The 23,998-nt window shown below is 56.4% G+C and overlaps 1 protein-coding gene across 2 annotated transcripts; it reads left to right on the top strand.

Moving 5' to 3' along the window:
- On the top strand, window positions 1–23,528 carry PLA2G6 (phospholipase A2 group VI). Of its 2 annotated transcripts, none has more exons than XM_029079430.2 (16): window positions 1–156; window positions 8,756–9,001; window positions 10,935–11,150; window positions 11,647–11,830; window positions 12,541–12,728; window positions 12,884–12,980; window positions 14,373–14,555; window positions 15,671–15,779; window positions 18,270–18,351; window positions 18,909–19,072; window positions 19,868–20,018; window positions 20,651–20,787; window positions 20,995–21,149; window positions 21,553–21,720; window positions 22,180–22,253; window positions 22,438–23,528. In XM_029079430.2, the coding sequence occupies exons 2-16, from the start codon at window positions 8,793–8,795 to the stop codon at window positions 22,580–22,582; spliced, it is 2,262 nt and encodes a 753-aa protein (XP_028935263.1). In that variant the 5' UTR covers window positions 1–156; window positions 8,756–8,792; the 3' UTR covers window positions 22,583–23,528. The 2 variants fall into 2 exon arrangements, with proteins under 2 accessions (XP_028935263.1, XP_028935262.1); XM_029079429.2 differs by having other exon boundaries at window positions 2–156; window positions 18,273–18,351.
- The last annotated feature ends 470 nt before the right edge of the window (window positions 23,529–23,998 follow it).

Here is a 23,998-nt window from a genome sequence, read left to right as displayed (position 1 = left end):
GCCTTCCGCCCCGCTCCAAGATGGCTGCCGGCCATCACTTCCGGTGAAACGACTTGGCTCCTTCTCCCTCCTCGCCACCCTCCCATTGGGCGGTTGAGGGAAAACAACGCTCCGCGCAGCCTCGCTCTGCGGAAGTGGAAGGGGGTGAGTGAGGAGGTGAGTGATGGCGCCGGGGGCGTCGGGTCGCCCCCCGATGGCTCTTCCCTCCCGCAGGACCACCCCCCTCCCGCCCGCGGCCTCCTCCTCCTCCCCGACGCCCTCCCACCCCCTCGGGGCAACGGCCGCAGAATCCTTGGCGCCCCCGGGCCCCTCCGTTGCATCTCCCCGAAGCCCCCCTTCGTTCAGTAGTATTTATTGAGCGCTTATTATTCATTCATTCATTCATTCAATCGTATTTATTGAGCGCTTAAGATGTGCAGAGCACTGGACTGAGCGCTCCGAGTGGACAGTTCTGCAATAGGTAGAGACCGTCCCGGCCCCATAACGGGTTCACATGCCTCCGTCCAACCCTTCTTTGCTCCTGTGCCAGTTCCTTCCGCTCAGGTGTGTGTCCGCCGCCTGGCAGTGCCAAGGGTCAGGCAGGGGGCAGAGGGTCGGGAGAGCTGCCCTCTCCCTTACCCGCCCCCCCCAATATATACACACAATATAATAATAATGTTGGTATTTGTTAAGCGCTTACTATGTGCAGAGCACTGTTCTAAGCGCTGGGGGAGATACAGGGTAATTAGGTTGTCCCCCGTGGGTCTCACAGTTAATTCCCATTTTACAGATGAGGTAACTGAGGCACAGAGAAGTGAAGTGACTTGCCCACAGTCAATACACACATAAACACACACACCCTCTCCCCTCCTCCCTCGCTACTTCCACTTCCCCTCTGGTTGCCCTATGTAGGGAAGGATTGAAGCCCATTCCCAATATTTCCGCTGACCCCACGAGTGACCTTGAGCTAGTTACTCCTCCCTCGGCCCTCACTCCGTGCCTTCATCGGCAGTATCACTCAATCGTATTTATTGAGCCCTTACCGTACTGTACTAAGCGCTTGGGCGAGTACAATCCAACAGTCTAGTAATAATAATGATGATGGTATTTGTGAAGCACTTACTGTGTGCCAAGCACTGTTCTAACCGCTGGGGTAGATACAAGGTAATCAGATTGTCCCACGTGGGGCTCACAGTCTTCACCCCCATTTTCCAGATGAGGGAGCTGGGGCCCAGAGAAGTGAAATGACTTGCCCAAACTCACACAACTGACAAGTGATGAAGCCGGAATTAGAACTCACGACCTCTGACTCCCAAGCCCGGACTCTTTCCACTGAGCCACGCTGCTTCTATAATAGACATTCCCTGTCCACAGCGAGCTTATAGTCTAGCAGTAGAAATAGCGGTAATCCTTAGGAAGCATCCTCTGTGCACAGGGCACTGAAATAACTACTCAGGACCAACCAAATAGGTAAGGGTTTCACATGGTTCCCGCTCTTCTTATTTACAGGTAAGGAGAGTGATTTGGGGGCATTCATTCAATCGTATTTATTAATCACTTACTATGTGCAGAGCCCTGTACTAAGCCTTTGGGAAAGTACAAGACAGTAATAAAGGGCGACAGACCCTGCCCACAACAAGCTCGCAATCTAGATGTGGGGGAGACAGGCATCAATAAAGATAGAGAGGAGTAACTTGTGCACCGCTCTCATCCTCCCCCTCCAATCCCCAAACAGGATAATAATAATAATAATAATGTTAAGCACATACTATGTCAGGCGCTGTCCTGAGTGCCGAGGGAGATACAAGTTAATGAAGTCAGACACAGTCCCTGTCCAGTCAGTTGTATTTATTGAGGGCTTACTGTCTGCGAAGCACTCTACTGAGACATGGGGCTCCCAATCTAAGTAGGAGGGAGAAAGGGTATTGAATTCCCATTTTACAGATGCCAGAAGATTTGTTAGGTAATAATGTAGCTCTTTGGAAATGGTCTGAATTAAACTGGGCGATCCCAAACTTTCTCTAGCATTCATATAGAAAGGATTCAGATTCAGTAGCTGTATCCCCCCCCCCCCGCCCTTAACAAAGGGCTGGGAAATTTTCCCCATACTTTCCAAGAGCAGTTTTCTTTGAGGTCAAGATAGTGGGCCTGAAGGAGAGAATTCCTATTCACCTTGAAAGAAGGGGTTAAACTTCAGGAACTTGTTAAACCAAGGAAATTCTTGTTTATTCAGGTGGCTCATTAGGAAATTAGAATCCCATTTAATGCAGCCTTCTTTAGGTGGACCTTTTCTTTTAATGCTACTAAGCACTTACTATGTGCCAGCCACTGTATTAAGCCCCGGGGTAGATACACGCTAAGGACTTTGGACCCGGTCCATGTTCCAAATGGGGCTCACAGTCTTAATCCCCATTTTACAGATGAGTAAGTGAGGCACAGAGAAATGAAATGACTTGCCCAAGGTCACCCAGCAGACAAGTGGCGGAGTTGGAATTAGGATCCAGGTCTTTCTGACTTCCAGGCCCATGTTCTATCCACTAGGCCACGCTGCTTCTCTGGGAAGTCTCCTCCTGCAGGATCTGGAGATTGACAAACTCAGCCCCTTAGCACTTATGCACATATCTGTAATTTAATTAATTGATTTCTGTTCATGCCTATCTTCCCCTTATTATAGACAGGGAACATGTCTACCAACTCTGTTACATTGAACTCTCCCAAGTGCCTTAGTAAGGTCCTCTGCACACCATAAAAACACTCAGTAAATTCAGTCGATTGGTGGAGTGTTTCCCCCATCAGTGAGATTTATTGAGTGCTTACTGTGGGCAGAGCACTGTACTAAGCACTTGGGGGAATATAATAGAGAGTAAATAGGCACAATCCCTGCCTTCAAGGAGTTTATAGTCTAACAGGGGAAATAGACCTTTAAAATAAATTACAGGTAGGAGAAAACGACGGAGTACCAGGATACGTTCATTCATTCAATAGTATTTATTGAGTGCTTACTATGTGCAGAGCACTGTACTAAGCACTTGGAATGTACAATTCGGCAACAGAGACAGTCCCTGCCCAATGACGGGCTTACAGTTCATAAGTGCTGTGGGGGCAAGAGGGAGTTCCTGAGTGTGTAGAGAGTACAGATGCAAGTATCCGGGTGAAGCGGAAGGGAAGGGAGATGAGAAATTAGTCAGGGAAGGATTCCTGGAGAAAATGCATTTGGGGGAACTCTAGCCAAGCAGAACAGAGCATATGAAAACCCACCCCCGTGCCACCTAAAAACCCGAGAATGGAATACTTTTGGTTTTGGAGAGGATATCTTGCTGGTGTGAATGTTTTGTGGTCAATTTGGTTTGCGGAGGCTTGGCAAAGCTACCGGTGATTGTTTAAGATAAGCTGGCGGCACTCGTACTCACAGAATCCTTTACGGGGGAAATGAGCTCAGAGGGGAGTTTTGATGAGAGTGGAGGGGAGGTGCCTGTATATCCAGGTATGACAGCCCTGAAGATGGGAAAAGGAATGTATGACGGAAGCAGTGTGGCCTAGTGGGTAGAGCACAGGCCTGGGAGTCAGAAGGATCTGGGTTCTGGTCCCAGCTCCACTGTGCATCTGCTCTGTGATCTTGGGCAAGTCACTCAACTTCTCTGGACCTCAGTCACCTCATCTGTAAAATGGGGGTTAAGACTATGAGCCCCATTTGGGACATGGATTGGATCCAACTTCATTAGCTCGTGTCTGCCCCAGTGCTTAGAACAGTGCCTGGCACATAGTAAGCACTAAACAAATATTTTTTAAAAAAGGGGGATGACCAGAAAGATGGATCAGATGAGCTTTGTAATGGGTGGAGTGGAGCTGGGCTCCACCAGTGCTTTCTCCAGGTGTGTGACGTTTATCTCCCAAGACTCAGAGCCAAGTTGGGCACAGTCCCAAGGAGAACGGTTCTGTCACCTTCCCAGAATGATCCATACAGTTTTGGTCGGTTTTCCTATCTGCTTTTGGTACTAAATGGTTACCTAATCATAATTATGATGGCATTTAAGCATTTACTGTGTGCCAAGCACCGAACTAAGCGCTGGGGTAGATACAAGATAATCGGGTCAGACATAGTCGCTGTAAATAGGAGGGGGAACAGGTGTTTGATCCCCATTTTACAGATGAGGTTAAGAGACTTGCCCAAGGTCATACAGCAGACAACTGGTTGGGCTGGAATTGCAGCCCCAGTGGTCACATTACTCTTGAGGGGCGACTTAGTGTTGTTAATGGCTGAATAATAATGATGGCATTTGTTAAGCGCTTAGTATTTGCCAAGCACTGTTCTGAGCGCTGGGGTAAATACAAAGTAAGCAGGTTGTCCCACGTGGGGCTCATAGTCTTAATCTCCATTTTACAGATGAGGTAACTGAGGCCCAGAGAAGTGAAGTGGCTTCCCCAAGGCCACACCACAGACAAGTGGTGGAGATGGGATTAAAACCCACGTCCTCTGATTCCCAAGCCTGTGCTCTTTCCACTAAACCACGCCGTTGCCTTTGAAGAGCCTAACTGATAGATTCATAACATGCCCAATAAAAGGCAGATCCTGGGCCCTTTTTCTTAAATAGTGTTTGTTAAGCACTTACTATGTGCCAAGCACTGTCATAAGCAGTGAGAAAGATACAAGTTAATCACGTTGGACACAGTCCCTGTCCCACATGGAGCCCTCAGTTTGTCAGAGGAATAGGTTGAGGAAACAGTTGAGGAAACTGAGGCACAGAGAAGTGAAATAACTTGCCCCACGTCACCCAGCAGGCAGGTGGCAGAGTCGGGATTAGAACTCGGGTCCCCCCACTCCCCTTAATTTTTAAGGGACAAAACGGCATTTGAAAGAAACCGGTGACTTTTCCGGGGAATCGAGAAGCTTCGTGACTTGCGATGACAGAGGAGAGTGGCCAGATTCCAGAGAGGCCCTCTGCAGACCCCTGAATTAGCTGACCTCAAAGGCCCCCTTCCAGCCTAAGCACACGTTATGGGCAGGGAACTTCTCTACCCACCCCTGTCCTCTCCCAACCGCTTAGTACAGTGCACCGCATACAGTAAGCGTTGATATAAGCGGAGTGGAGCCAAGATAGGGATGTTCACGGTGCTCTTTCTGAGGAAAAGGCTTTGGGCGGTTATTGCCCATCCACATCTTACCGGTTTCTGAGGAATGAAGATGGCACCTTCAGAAGAAACTGCCCTCCCCTACGCCCTTGGGTTTGGCCCTCAGCCCTCTGGGGTGTGTCCCTCGCCCTTCGATTGCTTCCCCGCCAGCTGGGCCAAGTGCCATAGGAGGAGAAGGTGCCATAGAAGCAAGGTGGCCTAATGGATAGAGCATGGGCCTAAGAGAAGGAGCTGGGCTCTCATACCGGCTCCTCCACTTTTCTGCTGGGTGACCTTGGGAGAGTCACTTCACTTCTCTGGGCCTCAGGTACCTCATCTGTAAAAACGGGGATTAGGCTATTAGCCCCGTGTGGGGCATGGACTGTGTCCACTCTGATTAGCTTGTATCTACCCCAGGGCTTAGTGTAGTGCCTGGCACATAGTAAGCCCTTAACAAATGCCATTAAAAAAAAAAGACGAAGCCCTGGGAAAATTCCCTCTGGTCAAAGAAAAAAAAGAAACTGGAGGTAGGAAAAAACAAAACAAACAGCTCCCTGTTGTCAGTTTCGCCTTCCCTGCCGCCTCCCCCATTTGATGTGTTAATTCTCCTTTTTCCTCGTTGTTTTTGGAGTTGGCCGGCGGCTGAGGGAGCTCCCTTGCCCAGAAAGCACGTGGAGACCACAGTTAGAGCTTGGCATTTCTTCCTCCCCTTCAGTTCCCATTGCCACCTCCCTTCTGCCCTCCTTCCTGCCTAGCCCCTCTCCCTTCAGCCTGACTCAGGATTTTAGTTGTTAGTGTTCATGATATTTGTTAAGCACTTACTATGGGCCAGGCACTGTACTAAGCTCTGGGGTAGATACAAGATAATCAGGTTGGACACAGTCCCTGTCCCACGTGGGGCTCACAGTCACAATCCCCATTTTACAGATGAGGGAACTGATGCCTAGAGAAGTGAAGTGACTTGCCCAAGGTCACACAGCAGTTAAGTGGCAGAGCTGGGATAAGAACCCAGGTCCTTCTGTCTCTCAGGCCTGGGCTCTCTCCACCAGGCCCTGCTGCTTCCCAGTGTTATTCGTTTTTTAGTTATAATGTTGGTATTTGTTAAGCGCTTACTATGTGCAGAGCACTGTTCTAAGCGCAGGGGAAGAGACAGGGTCATCAGGTTGTCCCACGAGAGGCTCACAGTCTTAATCCCCGTTTTACAGATGACAGAACTGAGGCACAGAGAGGTTAAGTAACTTGCCCACAGTCACACAGCTGACAAGTGGCAGAGCTGGGATTTGAACCCATGACCTCTGACTCCCAAGCCTGGGCTCTTTCCACTGAGCCACACTGCTTCCCCTGGTTGACATGAAGGTCTGGGTTACTGAGCAGCGGGGTTTGGGGGAAAGGGTCAAGGTTGAGGGACAGAAGGGCTTCTCCTCAGGACCCGACTACTGACGGGGCAGCCAGTTCAGGGCAGCAGAGTGGCCTAGTGCAGAGAGCCCAAGCCTGGCAATCAGGAGACCTGGGTTCTAATTCCAGTCCCGCCACTTGCCTGCCGCGTGATCCTGGGCATGTCACTTATCTTCTTTGGACCTCGGTCTCCTCATCTATATATGGGGATTAAATAGCTGTCTCCATTCCGACCGGGATCCGCATGTGTGAGACCAGGACTTTGCTCTGAATGTATCTACTCCAACATTTAGCATGGTGCTTGGCACAAAGTAAGTACTTAACAAACCCCGCAAATTTTTTTGTTTTTTCAGAGACTGGCTGTGGCAGGCCTCCCTCTCTAGTTTCCTGGGCTACCAAACCAAACCTTGGACAGTTGGGCTTTTGGGAGGCCTCCCTGCCTCCACCTTTGTTATCTCTGGCGTTTGACAGTGTCCCATTCCAGGGAGATGGCATGGATTTGGCTCGGTCCCTGGCCCCGAGAGACCGTGGCCAGGAGAGGCCTCTCTCTGGGCCTTGCCTGTTTTGGCCAGCTGGGGTGACTCCAGGTGGGCGCGTTAAGCCACCTCATGATCATCCCATGGAAAACCCCAGGGTCCCTCCTCCTCTCCCCGGCTGGGCTGGGCACGGGCTCAGTAGAGTAACGGGGCCTTGCTTTCAGCTTTTTGCTGTGAAAGCCCAAAGCCCTTTAGTTTATTGGTTCTCTGGGCACGTATGTGAGAGAAAGGTAAGGTGGTCCTAGAGGGGCCAAGTGGTGACACCCCAGAAATACCACCTTGCCCCCTTCTACCTCACCTCGCTACTTTCCTACTACAACCCAGCCCACACACTTTCCTCCTCGGATGCCAACCTTCTCACTGTACCTCGATCTCACCTATCCCTCCGCCGACTTCTCACCCACGTCCCGCTTCTGGCGTGGAATGCCCTCCCTCGTCATATCCGACAGACAGTAACTCCCCCACCTCGCCCCCGACACTTGAAAGCCTTATTGAAGACACATCTCCTCCGAGAGGCCTTCCCTGACTAAACCCTCTTCTCCTCTTCCACTCCCTTCTGCATTACCGTGACTCACTTCCTTTATTCATTCCCCTTCCCAGCCCCACAGCACTCATGTCCAGATCCCTAATTTATTTATATTAATGTCTATCTCCCCCTCTAGACTGTAAGCTCGATGTGGGCAGGGAGCGTGTCTCTTATACTGTACTCTCCCAAGCGCTTAGTACAGTGCTTTGCATGCGGTAAGCGTTCAGGAAATACGATTGATACCAGACCCCGAGGCGTACGTGATGGCTGCCACTTGAAACCGACTTGTAGCGTGGCTGCCGTTCTGTGAAAATCCATTCATTCAGTAGTATTTATCGAGCGCTAACTGTGTGCAGACCTGTACTAAGAGCTCGGAAACTAATCCGTCCGGCTCTGAGGTGCCCTCACCCTCCCGCCCCACGCGGTTTGCTCCAGAGCCTTTGGTCACCCCTCCCCAGTCAGTGTGAGATCCGGACTGTCCAGCATAATGCAGGACCTCAAGACACCCAATGGATTCATCAATCAATTATCGCACACTTACTGTGTGTGGATCACTGTACTAAGCACTTACTGGGAGAGGACAATAATCAGTCGTGTTTATTGAGTGCCTACTCTGTGCCGAACACTGTACCAAGCACTTGGGAGATTACAAAATAACAGAGTTGGTAGGCTCCCTGCCCATAACGAGCTTAAAATGTAGAGGGGGAGACAGACGTGAATATAACTAGATTTTGGATCCGTTCAGAAGTGCTCTGGGGCTGAGGGAGGGATGAATAAAGGGAGCAAGTCAGGATGACGCAGAAGGGAGTGGGAAAAGAGGAAACGAGGGCTTAGGGAAGGCCTCCTGGAAGAGTTATGCCTTCATAAGGCTTTAAAGGTGGGGAGAGTAATTGTCAGATGTGAAAGGGGCCGGGGCGCGGGGGTGGCACGGTCTATGCCAGAGGTGGGATGTGGGCGAGAGGTCAGCGGTGAGAGCAACGAGATCGAGGTACATTAGAGTAGTAGGCTTGCACGATCCCCTCTTTCGAGTTTATACACTAGGTGGTTGGCATTGCTTCTGCGTCCCTCCAGGGAAACTGAGGCCTGGAGCGGGGCCATGGGGTCGGTATCGCCATCAGCCAGCGGCAGGAGTCCCAGTCCTCGGCCCGACGCGGCGGAGGTGGCCGGGGAGCGCCGAGTCCAGCTGACGCCTTCCCTGGCTTCTTTCCAGGCGGGCGGAGGAGCCGGCGGGACACCTCCCTGCCGAGATGCAGTTCTTCGACCGGCTCCTGAGCACCTTCAACAGCGTCTCCAACCTGTTCTCTAACCCTTACCGGGTGAAAGAGGTGTTCCTGGCCGACTACACAACCCACCAGCAGCTCAAGGAGGAAGGCCGGGTGGTCCTCTACAAAAACGTCGCCGGCCGAACCTGGGAATGCCTGCTGGTCAACCCCAACTGCCAGCGGAGTGCTTTACGGTGGGTGAAGGCCCGCCCTGGCCCCCGCCCTCCTCCCTTTCCTTCCTCCCTCAGGCTGAGAGGGGAGGTCCGGGAATCCCCAGCTGGGAAGGCGCATTCGGACCCTGGCCAACTCCCGGGGCTAGGGAGGTGCAGGAGGACCGGTCACCCGGGGCCTGAGGGTGCGGGGGTGGAGGTCCGGGTCCCTACCCTCAGAACCCTGCCGAGAGCCCGCTCTCCTTTCCCGGGACTGGGGCCGAAAGGAGATGCCGAAGGGCGCAGTGGATAGAGCACGGAGTCAAAGGACGTGGGTTCTTTTCCCCGCTCTGCCACTTATTTGCTCTGTGGCCGGGGCAAGTCACTTCGCTTCTCTGGGCCTCAGTTACCTCGTCTGTAAAATGGGGATTGAGACAGTGAGACCGTGGGACAGGGGCCGTGGCCAACCCGATTTGCTTTTATCCACCCCAGCGCTTAGCGCACTACCTAGAATATAGTAAGCGCTAAGCAAATACTGCAATTATTATTATTAGCCTACCTGTTGAGGAAGGCTGGGGAGGGCCGGTCAAACCGCAAACAGTGGGGGTTTAGGGGCTTTACCCCGACCGATCCAGTCCTACCAAGCTCCCGGAAACCAAGCCTGCAGAACCAGATCGGACCGACTCAGAGCCAGGCCCAGTGGGGGAGGAAGGACCAGGGCAGCTTCCTCCTGCTGCTGCGGCTTTGTGCCGTAACATCGGCAGGGAGGCCGGGGGATGAGCACGCAGAGCTACTGCTTGAACTGGGCTGAGCAAGCGCCCCGTAGAGAGAGGTGGATGTGGCGGTTCACCCTCAGGGCCCCCTGAATCACTGGATCTGGCACCGGCCACCGCCGCCTTCCTGAGCCAGTTCCAAGGAGGGCGCTCAGGGGACTCGAGTCAGGGGGGGCAGGGTAGGCTCTCCCTCTCCCTCCCTCTGCATCCTCTCCGGCCCAGTCCGAGACCCGACCCCCGCATCCAGTCGCTCTCCCTAGAATCCTCGCCTCTGTCTGCCCCCGGGTTGTCCCAGAGCTGAGAGATAGCACCCAAAGCTTTCCTTTGCCACGTAGTGAGCGCTTATCAAATACCGTTTAAAAAACATCCGTTCCTTGCATTTTTTAGTTTGGATAAAAGGACTCCCTTCATTCAACGATGGCTATTCTGTCTTCGTATTAGAGCGCGAGGTCCTTCCGGGCAAGGGTTCTCTCATTTGTCAGTAAGTTATGTAGCCCCGTAGGTAGCCAGGAAAATGGGGATAGGAATATTTGCTCACGTGTCGTAAGCGATGGTTGTCTCGACTGAATCGAAGCAGGCTCCTTCTCACCCCCGCCCCCCTCCAAAAGGGGAATGTGGGAGCAGTTCCGTCGGATTTTTGCCACTGCTGGGCACATGTGTGTGTTTTGTTTTTGTTGTTTTGCCCCTCCCAAAGCAGCAGCAGCGCATCCGTCTCTGGGCTTCAGTTTCCCCCTCTGTAAAATGGGGATGAAACGTTTGTTTTCCCGTCCCCTTAAACTGTGAGTCCCAGGTGAGGCAGAGACTGCGTCTGACTTGACTAGCCCAGATCCACCCCAGCACTTAGTCCACTAGAGTCTGTATTTGAGAGAATGAATTCTAGGTCCCCTCGGTATGTTCCTCCAACCAAGGTGGGAAGGGCATAGAAAGCAGACTTGGATGGATGAAGATGGTTCACTTCGTGCGATGCCTCGCTGGTTCTAGCAGAACATGCCCAGACCTTGGCCGCTGGTCAGCGCGGCTGTAGCAAAGAGCGGCGGGAGGGGAGGAGGGAGTTGGGGGGGACGATGAGAGGGTGTAAGATGGATGGGCGGGTCCCTTTCGGGTCATGAGGTGGCCTCCTCGAGGGTGGAGAAGTCCCCCCTCTCCCCCAGGCTCGGGGCAGGATTCGCCTCCATCCGGTTTGTTCTTTGCCCCGGCCCTCCCAGGCTGTTCCAGCTGGACACAGAGGAGGAGGCCTTTTCGACCTTCCAGACCTTTTCCAAGAAGCTGGTGCCTTTCTACGAGAGCTCGGAGAAGACCCTGCATGAAGACGTGGTACAACAGCTGACAGACTGTATCCGCAGCCACCCCAGCTGGTCGGTGGCCCACCTGGCCGTGGAGCTGGGCATCCGGGATTGCTTCCACCACAACCACGTCGTCAGGTGAGGGGTGAGGGACGGCCTTGGACCCAGGTCCAAGTCCCAGCCGCTCCACTGGCCTGCTGGGCGAGCCCCTGAACCTCTGTGGACCTCAGTTTCCTCATCTGGACAGTGGGGTAAGATCCCTGCCCTCCCCTCCGACTTCAGCTGTGAACCCCGGGTGGGACAGGGATCGGGTCGCCCGATCGGACTCTTCCCGGATCCACCCTAGCTCTGAGCGCGGTGTTCGGCTCATAGGAAGCGCTTAATAAATACCAGCCGGGGACACCGAAACCTTCGAAGAAGAAAGCTTGGACCTTGAAAAAAGGGCTTTCATCGGATAACATCGTAGTACTAGAATTTGGGAGAGCTTCGGCCCTTAGGTTATATGGAACTGGGGAAAGTGAGGAAAAGGGAGAGGTCACTGTTCAGGCAGAGGCCAAGCCAGAGTGCGGGAATCGTGGGTCCCCCCCCTCCACCCCCGAATCTGACTGCTCACAATTTCCTGGTCCCCCTGCAGTTCTGCCAACAGCTCGGAACAAGAGGAGGGCTGCACTCCTCTGCACCTGGCGTGCCGCAGGGGCGACATGGAGTGCCTGCTGGAGCTGATTCAGCACTGTCACGTCAGGATGGACGTCACCGACAACAACGGCGAAACCGCCTTCCACTACGCAATCCGGGGGGACAATCCTCAGGTGGTTCAGGTGAGGGGGGGGGCCGGGGACTCGGGTGCAGAGAGAGGTAAGATGGCAACCCGGGGAGGGCAGGCTGGAGGATGCTGGGGTTGGAGAACAAAGTGGAGGTTCCTGGGACTGGAGGATGAGCTGGATGGTGCTGGACCCGGAGGATTCTGGAGTTGGGGGGATGAGCTAGAGGACTCTGGGACCGGAGGACAAGAAGGAGGATTCTGGGGCCGAGCTAGAGGATTCTGGGACTGGAGGATGATCTGGATGGTGCTGGGTGGTCCTTCTTGACCCCTTCGGTCAATTTCAAGTTTTGGTTCTCACTCAACACCCCTGTTTTAAACTCACATCACTGAAATCTATTTCCAGATTCCCGGTCCCCTTGGTGTAACAGTGGGCCTCTCATTCCCATCCCATCCCCCCAACGCAGCCCACAAGCACTCTAATTTTTCGTCAGAATTATTCAGTAAGGGCCTACTGTGTGCAAATCGCTGCATAAACGCTTGGGAGAGTACAATAATTCCAAGTCATCCCTACCCTCAAGGGCTTACAGTCTATTTCTCTTCTCATAGGCCTCACCAATTTTGGTTGGTCTGCTCTGGATCTTCTCCGAATTCTAGATAGTATCCCCAGGGGAGGGAGGAGCCCCCCTAAACAGATGGGGGAGAGGACCCTGATTCAGTGTGTGTGTGTGTGTGTGTGTGTGGTGGGGGGGGCCTTGATTCTTTCAGCTCCTGGGGAAGGGTCCCTCCTCTGGCCTGAACCACGTGAGCAACGAAGGGCAGACCCCTCTGCACCTGGCCTGCCAGCTGGGGCGTGAGGACATGGTCAGGGTGCTCCTGCAGTGTAATGCCCGCTGCCACGTGCTGGGACAGTCCGGCTACCCCATCCACACGGCCGTGCAGTTCTCCCAGAAGGGGTAATTCGGGTGGCGGGGGAAAGGGAGCCGGGGGCGGGGAGTGGGGGAGCAGGGAGAAAGCAGGGCTGTCTCCCACTGGGCTCCTCACTGGCAAGGGGTGAGGGATGAGGATGGCTGACATTTGCCCGTCTCGCCAACCCCGCCTCTCTCCCCAGGTGTGCCGAGTTGATCCTCAATAAGGACAACTCCCAGATCCACAGCAAGGACCCTAACTTTGGGGCCACCCCACTCCACTGGGCCAAGACGGCAGAGGTAGGCAGCGGGGTGAGGCCGGGAGTCAAGCCCTCGTCCGTGGGCGCCCAGCGAGGAGCCCCTCTTCTTCCGGTCCAGCCAGCGGGGAGCGGGAGGGGGTGCGGACTCCCTGATTCCCGCGGGGAAAAGGGCCCTCCCTCCTGCCCCAGCCCCCAGACAGCCATGGGATCCAGCTTGGCTCCTTTCCATTGTTGAGCCAAGACTAGAGAGCCCAGACTAGACAGCCCGAAAAACAAACAGATGGGTTTTGGAGCAAATTAAGCCGACGTGGTCTTTGGAAGACCAAATGACTCGACTTAGATTAACCGTATTTTGGGCACATCATCGGGAGGACTGATTCTCTGGAGAAGACACTAGCACTGGGAAAAGTCCAGGGAAATGTGGACGAAGCAGACCAGCAGCTAGATGGATAGAAACCATAACCACGGTAACGGAAGAACCGTCAGCGAGGTTATGGATTGTGGCAGAAGGTAGGACGTTCTAGAGAAAATAGAGCCATAGGGTGGCTGTGAATCAGAAACGACTCGACCACATTTTATAATAATAGAGTCCAGGCAGTCTGTCTGGCAGAGGAGAACTGCAGTGTGCAGCCAGAACCTGGAACACCAGGGATGGTAGAGGAGAAGAGCAACCAGGCCTGGCTGGTGACTCTGGTAGCAAGTGACAGCCCCTGAGCCAATCCATCCCTGGGCCCTGGGCCGGAGCCTCTCTCCCCGACCGTGGAAACGTTCTCCTGTCCGTGGGCTGGACCGTTTTACTGCCAGCCTCCGGGGGGGCCCAAATGAATAAGTTCATTCATTGGTTCATTCAGTCGTATTTATTGAGCACTTACTGTGCACAGAGCACTGGACTAAGCGCTTGGAATGGACAATTCCACAACAGATAGAGACAATCCCTGCCCAACAATGGGCTTAAGGTTCCATGGAGGCCTGCTGAGAGGCTGTTTGGCCTACAGGGAGGCAAAGCGCTTGGCCAGGGTGGGCAGCCCAGCTAGCCCATCTCATCACCTCCAGGCTCTAGGTCAGGCCGGGCCCTGAGTATGGGCTGGGAGCGCTTTTTTTCCTAACTTCCTCGCTTGGGGCCAGTGCACAGGGAAGCCTCCCCACCCTCGAGGCACCTCCCCGGATCTGCCCCGGCACTCCAATAGGAAGTTGACATCTCCGTCCTGAGGGTTTAGGGAGGGCGTGGAGGTGGTGGCTAAGCCAGAAGCAGGGCCGCAGTGCCCATAGGAGGGACCTGGGAGGAGGGAGAGCAGGGCAAGCAGTGGGGTAGAGGGGGGTTTGCTGGCTTTTCGTGGAGGCGCCCCCGGGCAGCTTCTCTTGAGGCAGGGTGGCATCGGTGTGGGCTGCTCGGGGCCCTCCCCTACCTCCTCATTTCCCCTTCCCCCCCAAGATGGCCCGGCTGCTGGTGAGCTACGGCAGTGAGGTGAATAGCACCAGCAACTCGGGGGACACCGCCCTGCACCAGGCCGTGGCTCAGGACCGCTTCGACTGTGTCATGGTCTTGCTCACCTTCGGAGCCGACCCCAACACTCGCGGGGAGCGTGGCAACGGACCCCTGCACCTGGCCGTGGCGGTGAGTCCTGGCCTCTGGATGCCCCTGGAGCCCTCCCTTCCCGGAGCTGGGCTCAGAACCAGCGGGACGGGAGTCCCGCAGCCCCTCCCCTCTCTCTGCCTCCTTTCCCTTCCCTCTCCTCCTCTAACAAGTCCTTTGCTCAGAGCTTCAAAGCGGGCTGGGTGAAATTGAGGGGAATCCGGGTTAGTCAATCAATAAATCATTGGCATTTATTGAGCACTTACTGTGTGCACAGCACAGTTCTGAGGATGTTGGAGAGTACAGTACAACAGAGTTAGTAGACACATTCCCTGCCCACAGTGAGTTTCTAGTCTAGAGGGGGAGACAGACATTACCATAAATACATAAATTGCGGATCTGTACATAAGTGCTGTGGGGCTGAGGGTGAAGTGAATATCAAGCGATCGAAGGGTACAGATCCAAAGGAGGGACTGGGTGATGGGAAGGGTTAGGAAATTGAACCTCTCTGGGGCTTCAAAGAAGCCCCTGGTCGCGATTTGGTGATTCTGCCGCTTCCCCGGAGGCCAGGGCAGACAGATGAGTGGGTTGGCTTCTGAGGAAGGCAGTCGATACTGAGAAGTGTTTGAGTCCTTTCCCTCTCCTGGAGGCCACTGATTTGGAGATGGGGATCAGTCTTGTCCTCAGGCTCCTGTCCAGAGCAGGGAGCCCTGGCGAGACCACTCAGGATTATTCTATGAGTAGACGGAGTCTGCAGCGACAGTAAACTGGTTCTCCCAAGGGCCCATACCCCCACCTCCCCCAACCCTTCAGAAGGTATTAAGGCCTCCAGGACCACCTTGACGGACTTGTCCCCTCCCAGCCTGGGCCTCTTTGACCCACCTGTATTCCTGGGGTCTCCAGACTCCCCCCGAGGCAGCTGTAGGTCTCTGCATGAATGCTCGGGATGGAGCTGGGCCAGGGGGCCCTGGTGCGACCCCAGAGGTCAGGTTGAGGGCCAGGGTGGGCCCCCTGATTCCTCCCCTGGGCCCCGATCCCTCCCCTTGACAGCAGGGTGTGGCAGGAAGTTGGATGGGGGTGGCCAGGAGAGTGTCCCGGGCTTGGGGGGACATGATGGACCGCCGCCCCGAGCCCCCAGGCATCCATTCCTCTTACAGCACAACAATGTGGAGATGATAAAGGCTCTCATCGTATTTGGTGCTGAGGTGAACTCCACCAACAACTATGGAGAAACCCCTGGGAAGGTGGCAGCTAAGATGAACCATGGTAGGTGGACTTCCCCCATTTGGGGGCTGCGGAGCCAGGGGAAGAGGTGCCAATCCCCCCCCCCCCCCATTCCACACTTATTCAATTGCATCCTGCACAACCCTGCCATGGATATTATCAATCAGTGGTATTTATTGAGTGCTTTCTATATGCAGAGCACTGTACAACAATAATTACGTATTCCCTGCCCGTAACAAGCTCACAGTATCTTTGTGATTATTGTGACTCTTTATGTGGTTATAAATCTCTGCGTTTATATATTTCCACTTCTTGGCTCTCTTTATGTTCTTTTAGTTATGCCTGTCCGCCTCCCCCATGAGGCTGTAAGCTCCTGGAGGGCAGGGCCTGGGCCTTTGTAACTCCCCACGGTGCCTAGGATGGCTCTCAGCAGCAAGAGTACGTACTGAGAACCTGCTGGGCACAGAGCACTGTACTCAACACTTGGAAGAATTCAGTAGAGGCAGATAAGATGATCCCTGTACACAGGAAGCTTGGGGTGTAACTGCACCCAGGGAAAGTTGAACCCTGATAATTGGATGGTGGCCTGGACCTCCTTCCTCATTATCCCGCCGGTTTTCCCTGCTCCTCAGGGTCCCTCGTGTGGTCCTGGCTGCCTAGGAAATGGTTTGTTGGGGAAGATGGACTGCAGACCCCATAACTCAGGATGCCCGGCTCCCGGCAATCCCTGGCCCCGATCCAGCTCCCGACTCCCCGCCAACAGACCCAGGCAGGCTGCTGGTTGGTGAGGGGAACAGTGGGTGGGATGAGCCCTTGACTCATCCGCTGGTGTTCTTTCTGATCCTTGGCGAATTCCACCCCTCCACCCACACACGCTCTGCCCTGGAAATGGCCTTTAGCTCTAGGGGGCATCTGCTTCCTCCCACCCCGACGTCATCCCTGGAGAAGCAGTGCGTCGGTCTTCTGCCGGCCCCAGGAAAGATTCCGAACCCCCCTCGGAACAGTGTTCACAACCTGGGTCCCCGTCTTCCTTCACCGCCAACTCTGTCCCCATGTGCGATCTAGACCCCGTGGTATATGGAAGGAGCCAGCACGCCATAAGAACTGCACCAGGCATCATGGCTCAAAGGCCAGAGAAGTCCTGACCCCAGGAAAGGGGGGAAGGGCCCCTAAGTCAGGAGTCTGGTCCGCAGAGGTCCCCCAGGGACCTGGTGGACCGTGCCAGGGTGGCAGTGTGGGGAACCCAGGGAAGAGCAGCCGCCCGCTGGCCAGGTCCAAGTGAGTGTGCCGCAAGGCCCAAGACGGGCCTGCCCTCAGCCTTTCCACGATCCCCATGTCCCCGGCCTCCTCCGATCCATACGGGACAAGACCGTCCAGCCCTTCTGGCCCTCGACAGCGCCTCCGGAAAACTCCTGAAGTCTTACCCCCACCCACTGGTCCCGTGTTTCTCTTTTGGTTTCCCAGGTCACCTCCTGTCCTGGGCCAGGTGGCCTTTCCAACCCCGGGTGGCCTGGGGCACGGCGGCAGATGGGTAATGACCCAGGTGGATCGAACTGGGTAGACCAGTCAGGACCCGGGGTTAGCTGTAGTCGGCTTCTGCCTGGGTCTCTCAGTCCGACGATCTGTGCCCCGGTTTCTGTGTGATGGTGTCTGCCTGGGTCTCTCGAACTGTCTCTGCCTGGGTCTTAGTCTGTCGGTCTCTGCCTGGGTTTCTCTATCAGGCTTTGCCTAGGCCTCTCAGTCTGTTGTTTTCTGCCTGGGCCTCTCAGTCTGCCTCTGCCTGAGTCTCTCTGTGGGCCTCAGCCTGTCTCTCACACTCACACATTTGCAGTTTTTTCACCCCTTCCCCTCATCTCCCCACCCTCCTCTCCAATCTTCCAGCCTACCCGCAGTACATCCCCGGCTTTCCTACCGGGCCACTTGCTTCCCCACTGGTCATCTGCGAGCACCACGCCAGCCTACGAGCACTGCCCCAGCTGCTAGCATTCTGTGTGGCTTCCATCCGTTGCTCTGGGGGCCCAGCACCTACTGTCCGGGAAGTTGGAATCAATCAGTGTTGTGGGCAGCGTGGCAGGTGGTGCCAGTGGAAGGGGCTCGAGGGGCACCTGGTGCCGGGAACTTTTGCCGCTGGCGCCGGGGGGATTCTGCCTCGCAGAGGAAAGGAAAGGAAGGATGGCCTGGCAAGAGGGAGAGCAGTCAGGCAGGCACTGGGCGCAGGTAGGGGGGGAAGCCCCAGGAGGCAGAGTTGTTGAGGCCCACAAGAAGTCTGGCCTGGGGAGCCAGGGCCGATCCAGGCCAGGGATGGAGGGAGCTCTAAGCCCAGTTCTGACAGATGGCAGGGTCCGACTAGGGCCTGGAGCCCGGAACTCGCTCCCTCCCCTGGCCCAGGTCTGGCACAGGGAGGATTTTGGGAAACACCGGGGAAGATCCTGGGGAAAATAGGTCCAGGCCTGGCCTCTTCCCCCCGGCCCGCCGCCGCCTCCCTGGGCCCGATCCTGACCGGCAATCTGCCCCCTCTGCGTTTCGCCTCAGCAGAGCTGCATGACGTGCTGAAGGTGTGCAGGTCCTTTACCGAGCCCATGGTCACCAATTACTCGCCGCTGGGGAAGAGAAGGTGAGGAGCCTGGGGGGCCAGGGTTGGTATGGTATGAGAGGGTTGGTATGGTATGAGAGGGTTGATATGGTATGAGAGGGTTGGTATGAGAGAATGGGTCTCACAGAAAATCCCTCCCGCACCTCCCGGATGCAGATGAAGCGGCCGGCCCTCTGGGAAGGGGGCCATCTTTTGGGAGCCCTCCATCCTGCTGGCCCTGCCCCAGACTCTGGGACCGGCGGGTCTCCCTGACTGCTCACCTTGGCAGCTTTCTCAGCACTCCCTTAGCCACCCAAAGAACCACAGCAGGCCTGAGGGGCAGCCCCCGGGGGAGACCCAGGCCACATCCAGACACGGAGTCAGACTCCTCGGGCCCGGGTGGGGCGAGCGGGACCCATTGCAGCCGTATCAGCGACGAAGTCTGGCCGGGCTGTCCAGGGGGACAGTGGGATTGGGGCCTCAGTGATTGGTGGACATTCCTCGAGGGCTGCGGCAGGGAAGGGGCCACGGGGACAGTGAAGCCGACGCTCCCTCCACCGTCCCTCCAACCATCTATCCGTCTATCTGTCCGTCCCTAGCCGCGAAGCCCTGTTGTGCCTGGACGGAGGGGGTGTCCGTGGCCTGGTGCTCATCCAGCTTCTCATCGCCATTGAGAAGGCCACAGGCCTCCCCACCAAGGACCTCTTCGACTGGGTGGCCGGGACCAGCACCGGAGGGATCCTGGCCCTGGCCATCCTGCACGGTGAGGATTTCAAGGTCTTGGGGGTCTGGGGCCCACCGGAAAAGGCTTCAGGCTGTGCCCGAGTCAGGGGGTGGAGGGGAAGCAGCATGGTGTAGTGGATAGAGCACGGGTCTGGGAGTCAGAAGGTCATGGGTTCTGGTCCCGGCTCCACCGTTTGTCTGCCGTCTGGCCTTGGGTAAGTCACTTCACTTCTCTGGGCTTCAGTGCCCTCCTCTGTAAAAAGGGGATTGAGACTGTGAGCCTCACGTGGGACAGGGACTGTGTCCAACCCGATTTGCTCGTATCCACCCCAGTGCTTAGTAAAGTGCCTGACACATACCACAATTATTATTATTACTATTATTATTGAGAGCGCAGGACCACTGAGCATTAGGGGCAAGGGCCGGGACGGGAAGAGCTTTCACCTGGTACGGCAGTCAGGGAGGCTCAGTGGTGAAGGCGGAGGCTGGATCTGAACGGACCCGGGGTTCCCTGCGGGACAAGAAGTCCAGACGTTTCCTGGCTCTGTGGCTCAGCTTCCACATGTGTAAAATGGGGATTCAGTACCTCGTCTCCCTCCCATTTAGAGTGTGAGTCCATTGTGGGACGTGGACGTCTACCACAGTACTTAATATGGTGCTTAGCATGGAGTAAGAGCTACACAAATACCATCGTTATCCAAAAGAGCAGGAGGAGAGGGACCAATCAGGGAAGACCTCCCGGAGGAGGTGGGACCTCAGCGGGGCAGCGGGGCGGTCGGCCGGTTTTGCGTCTCGACCGCCCCGGTGCTGAGCGGCTCTGTCCCCGCCGCCTCAGGGAAGTCCATGACCTACATGCGCTGCCTGTACTTCCGCATGAAGGACGAGGTCTTCCGCGGCTCGCGGCCCTACGAGTCGACGCCTCTGGAGGAGTTCCTCAAGAAGGAGTTCGGGGAGCATTCCAAGATGACCGACATCAAGAAACCCAAGTAAGGCACCCGCGACCAGCTGAGAAACTGGAGAGAACCCCAGCTTCAGCTTGGGGGCCGTCAGCCTCCCAGGCCCCCAGGGGAGTGGGGCCTCTGGGGGTGGTGGTTACTCCCGGGGAGAGATCCGTGTGACCACCGCCCTGTGGGAGGGCGATGCATAGGTAACCAGGTAAGAGAATGGAGACTGCGAGGGCTCGTGTGGGAGGCGGTCAGGGGATCTGTTGATGGGTCGGGGCGGGCGGGGAGTTTGGGGTCGGCTCTTGGGGGCGCGGGGTATGAGAAGGTGAAAATGGGCAGTCGTGAAAAGCGTGTGTTGGTTCTGGGGCAAGTGTGGGTAAACCACCGAGAACCACTGGGGAAATCTCCCGGCAAATGTCTGCATTCTCCTTCCCCCCATCCAGCTACGTGTCGGGGATGGTCATAGCCTGGATTGGATTGGAGAGAATCAGGGAGGCCCCGGGGATGAGTAGACTGGGCACCACCTCAGATGGTGGGCTGTGAGCGGCCCAGGATCCCCGTCTCTGCCCCCAAGGTGGTGGGGCACGGTGGGAGGGGGGCAGCCCAGGCCCCTCCCCCCATCCCCAAGGGGCCGACCGGAGCCTGACCCCGGCCGCCCGGCTCGTTTCTCCCAGGGTGATGCTGACCGGGACTCTGTCTGACCGGCAGCCGGCGGAGCTCCACCTCTTCCGGAATTACGACGCTCCGGAGACGGAGTACGAGCCCTCTTTCATCCTCACTGACAGCCTCCAGCCTCTCACCGAGCCCAAAGGTAAAGGCCACCCCCGGACCCATCCCAGCGGAGGGAGCGGGGCGGCGAGGGGGGCCGAGCGAGGCGGGCCGGTTGCTCTGGTCATCCTCACCGCAGCCCGGGGTGGTACACACCAGGGGGACCGGAGGCAGGATGGTGGGGAGAAGGGCCAGGACTCACCCTCTTCTCTCCCCCTACACGGATTCCCTCCTTCCCTCCCTGTTCCAGATCAGCTGGTGTGGCGGGCTGCCCGCAGCAGCGGAGCTGCCCCCACCTACTTCCGGCCCATGGGGCGCTTCCTGGACGGCGGCCTGCTGGCCAACAACCCCACCCTGGACGCCATGACCGAGATTCACGAGTACAACCAGGACCTGATCCGAAAGGTGAGGGCAGCCCCTCCCGGTCCTCTCCCCTGCCGAGAGGGGCTGGGACTCCACAGTCCTGGGGAGCCGGAGCGGGGACTGCTGTGCGGTCTCCGGGTCAGACTGTGGGAAGTCCAATGCCCAAGCCGTCTCCGCCAGGGCTCCTCAGGGCCGCGAGGGCCGGCGAAAGGGCCTTCAACCCCGGTCCCTGTCCCAGACCCGCCCCTTCTCAAGACTCAAATCTGAGGCCCAAGTTGGCCGATTCAGGCCTGTGTCCAGCCCTGCCCAGCCCAGGATGGTGAGGCCTAGTGGGATCCTAAATTGTGTCCTCTTCCCCCCAGCTCAAAATCTGGCAGAAGCAGCGGGGCCTGGGGATGAGTGAAGGAGTCTTGCTTAAAGCGCCTTTCCCTGTCCTCTCCCACAGGGTGAGCGCCACAGAGTGAAGAAGCTGGGAGTGGTGGTCTCCCTGGGCACAGGGAAATCCCCACAGGTGCCAGTGACCTGTGTGGATGTCTTCCGTCCCAGCAACCCCTGGGAACTGGCCAAAACGGTCTTTGGGGCCCGGGAGCTGGGCAAGATGGTGGTGGATTGTGTGAGTATGGGGATCGGGCCGATGAGTGTCCGGGCTGGGGCCGGAGTCGGGGGGATGGGGAGGTGTTCTTGGGGGCTGAGCCCGTGACCTCTTCCAGTTAGAGGGGGAAATTGGGGTACAGATTGGGGCCGGCACACCACGAGTTGACGGGAGCCTCGGGAACCCAGCTGTTCTCTGTCCCAGGGCTAAGGCGCTTCCCATCTCCGTTCCTTGCTAGTCCCTCTCTCAGTCATCCCTGCTCTCATCCCCACCCTAAAGGTGGTCTCGGGCCAGATCCCTACCCGGGAGGAGTAGAACCAAGGCCCAGCGTCAACTCTTCCTTAGAGCCTGCCGGGAGAGACCCGGGGGTGGGCCCAGATCGTGGCAGGGCTGTCTCTCGGTTGGAACCGGCCCTGGGCCTCTAGGGAAAGAAGGGGTTTGGGTGGGCCCAGGGGCCTTCACGGGGGTTTTTCTTGGCAGTGCACGGAGCCGGACGGGCGGGCCGTGAACCGTGCCCGAGCCTGGTGCCAGATGGTGGACATCCTCTATTTCAGGTATCACCTGCCCCCTCTCTTTCCACTGGCCACTCAACCTGGAGCCCCCAGCCCCTCCTCTGCCCCGCCCCCCACCATCTGAAGGGGCTCGGCCCCAGGGTGCCACCTCATCCCTAGGGCCCCAGCCCTACCCTCCGGCTGCTTGGTCCCGCTCCCCATTCCAGCGGTCACTATCCCTTGACAGATTCAACCCCCATTTCGGGATGGAAGTGAATCTGGATGAGGTGAGCGACACAGTCCTGGTGAACGCCCTCTGGGACACCCAGATATACATCCATGAACAGCGAAAACAAATCCAACAGCTGGTCCAGCACCTGCTCGGCCTCTGAGGGCCGCCCTCCCGGCCCCGTCCGGGGGTCACTCCAAAACGGGGCTCGTGGGGGACCCTCAGGGCGGAAAGAGTTGGCCAGACTGGCAGGAGGGAGGCTTTGGGCTGGGTTGGGGATGGGCTTCTGACATGGGATGGCATTTCTCCCCTCTATCCCCTGCTCCCAACTTCCATCCCCTCACTTGTCCCCCTGAGGCCATCATGCCTTCCCTCCCTCCCCCTCCCCAGTGTCTGTTGCTGCCTTAATTTATTTAATGATAACTGACAGGTGGTCCTACATTTCCACTGCCCTCATCTCCCCGTTCAATCCTATCCTTCCTCACCCCCTAGTCCTCTACCCTCCTGTCCGCTCCAGTAACACACTACAGAAAAGACCAAACTACAGCTGCTGTTCCATCCCTTCTCCCCACCCGACACACAGACTCTGATTCTAACCTGATTTTTTTTTTTTTAACGTGGGGGTAGGCTGGTAGGAATGGGCCCAGGTAACCACGGGGGAGTCCAGAGGCTGGGGGAGGGGAGAGAGGCTTGGGCCTGAAGCCGATACTGCACCTCCGGAGCGACTCTAGAAATCACACAGAACTTCCACCCCGACCTTTCCCCCCCGCCCCTCCCTATTCCCTCGGTGGGGCTGGGAGGCAGCTGCCCCAAGCCACCCCAGGGCCCAGAAGTGATAACGGAGTCGGGCTCTGAAGCGCGGCAGGGAACCTCCCCGGCTCCCTCCCAGACTTCACCCCGTTTCCCTGATCGAGGGGGTCCCCCTTGTTACTCTGAGGGCCCTCACTACAGTCAGCTGGGTTTCTCCTCCCTTCTTTGTTGGTTTGGTTTCTGAGCCTGTTAATTTATTCTTCCTGAGAGGCAAGCTTTGCAAGATGTCTCAGGGGCCTGTGGCGTTTCTCCTTGGACTCCTGGGTCCCTGTGAAATAAACGGTTTGGATTCAAGCTGACCTGACTGTGCTTGTGGTGGTTTTGTAGCGGTGCCCTGCCCCCTTTCCCTCCCAACAGTATCCCTGGGGCTGGGATCAGCTGGTGCTGGCCCACAAGGTCAGAATCCTGGTGCCGGAAAGTGTCTTGAGGGGTCACCTGGTCTGGGCCGGTGGCCTTGTTTTTGCTCCTGTCAGACGAAGGAGTTGTAAGCAGTCTGCCTCCTGCCTTCCCCGGCCTGGGCGGGAGCACCGGGAGCCCCCGGGAAAGGAGTGTGAGGGCTCAGAGCAGTGGCTGAGGGCCATGGTTTCCCACCTGGCCCTCAGCCCACCCTAGCCTCTGCTGGAGTAAGAGTGTTATTATCAATAATGTTAATAGTTGTGGTATTTATGTGTTTAGTTTGGGCCGAGCACTTTATTAAGCACTGGGGTTAAGCATTGGGGTAGATAAAAGCTAATGAGGTTGGACATAGTCCATGTCCCACACGGGGCTC

The sequence above is a fragment of the Ornithorhynchus anatinus genome, chromosome 14 (genome assembly GCF_004115215.2).
Source record: "Ornithorhynchus anatinus isolate Pmale09 chromosome 14, mOrnAna1.pri.v4, whole genome shotgun sequence".
NCBI lineage: Eukaryota > Metazoa > Chordata > Mammalia > Monotremata > Ornithorhynchidae > Ornithorhynchus > Ornithorhynchus anatinus.
The sequence above is the reverse complement of the archived record's forward strand: the minus strand, read 5'-3'. Positions and strand labels throughout refer to the sequence as shown.

Bases quoted from the DNA above. Each gene is read 5' to 3' on its own strand.
- PLA2G6 (XM_029079430.2), top strand. From the start codon at position 8,793: ATGCAGTTCTTCGACCGGCTCCTGAGCACCTTCAACAGCGTCTCCAAC. The intron at 12,729-12,883 runs GTAATTCGGGTG...CTCTCTCCCCAG, and splicing joins GTGCAGTTCTCCCAGAAGGG to GTGTGCCGAGTTGATCCTCA. The intron at 15,780-18,269 runs GTAGGTGGACTT...GTTTCGCCTCAG, and splicing joins GGCAGCTAAGATGAACCATG to CAGAGCTGCATGACGTGCTG.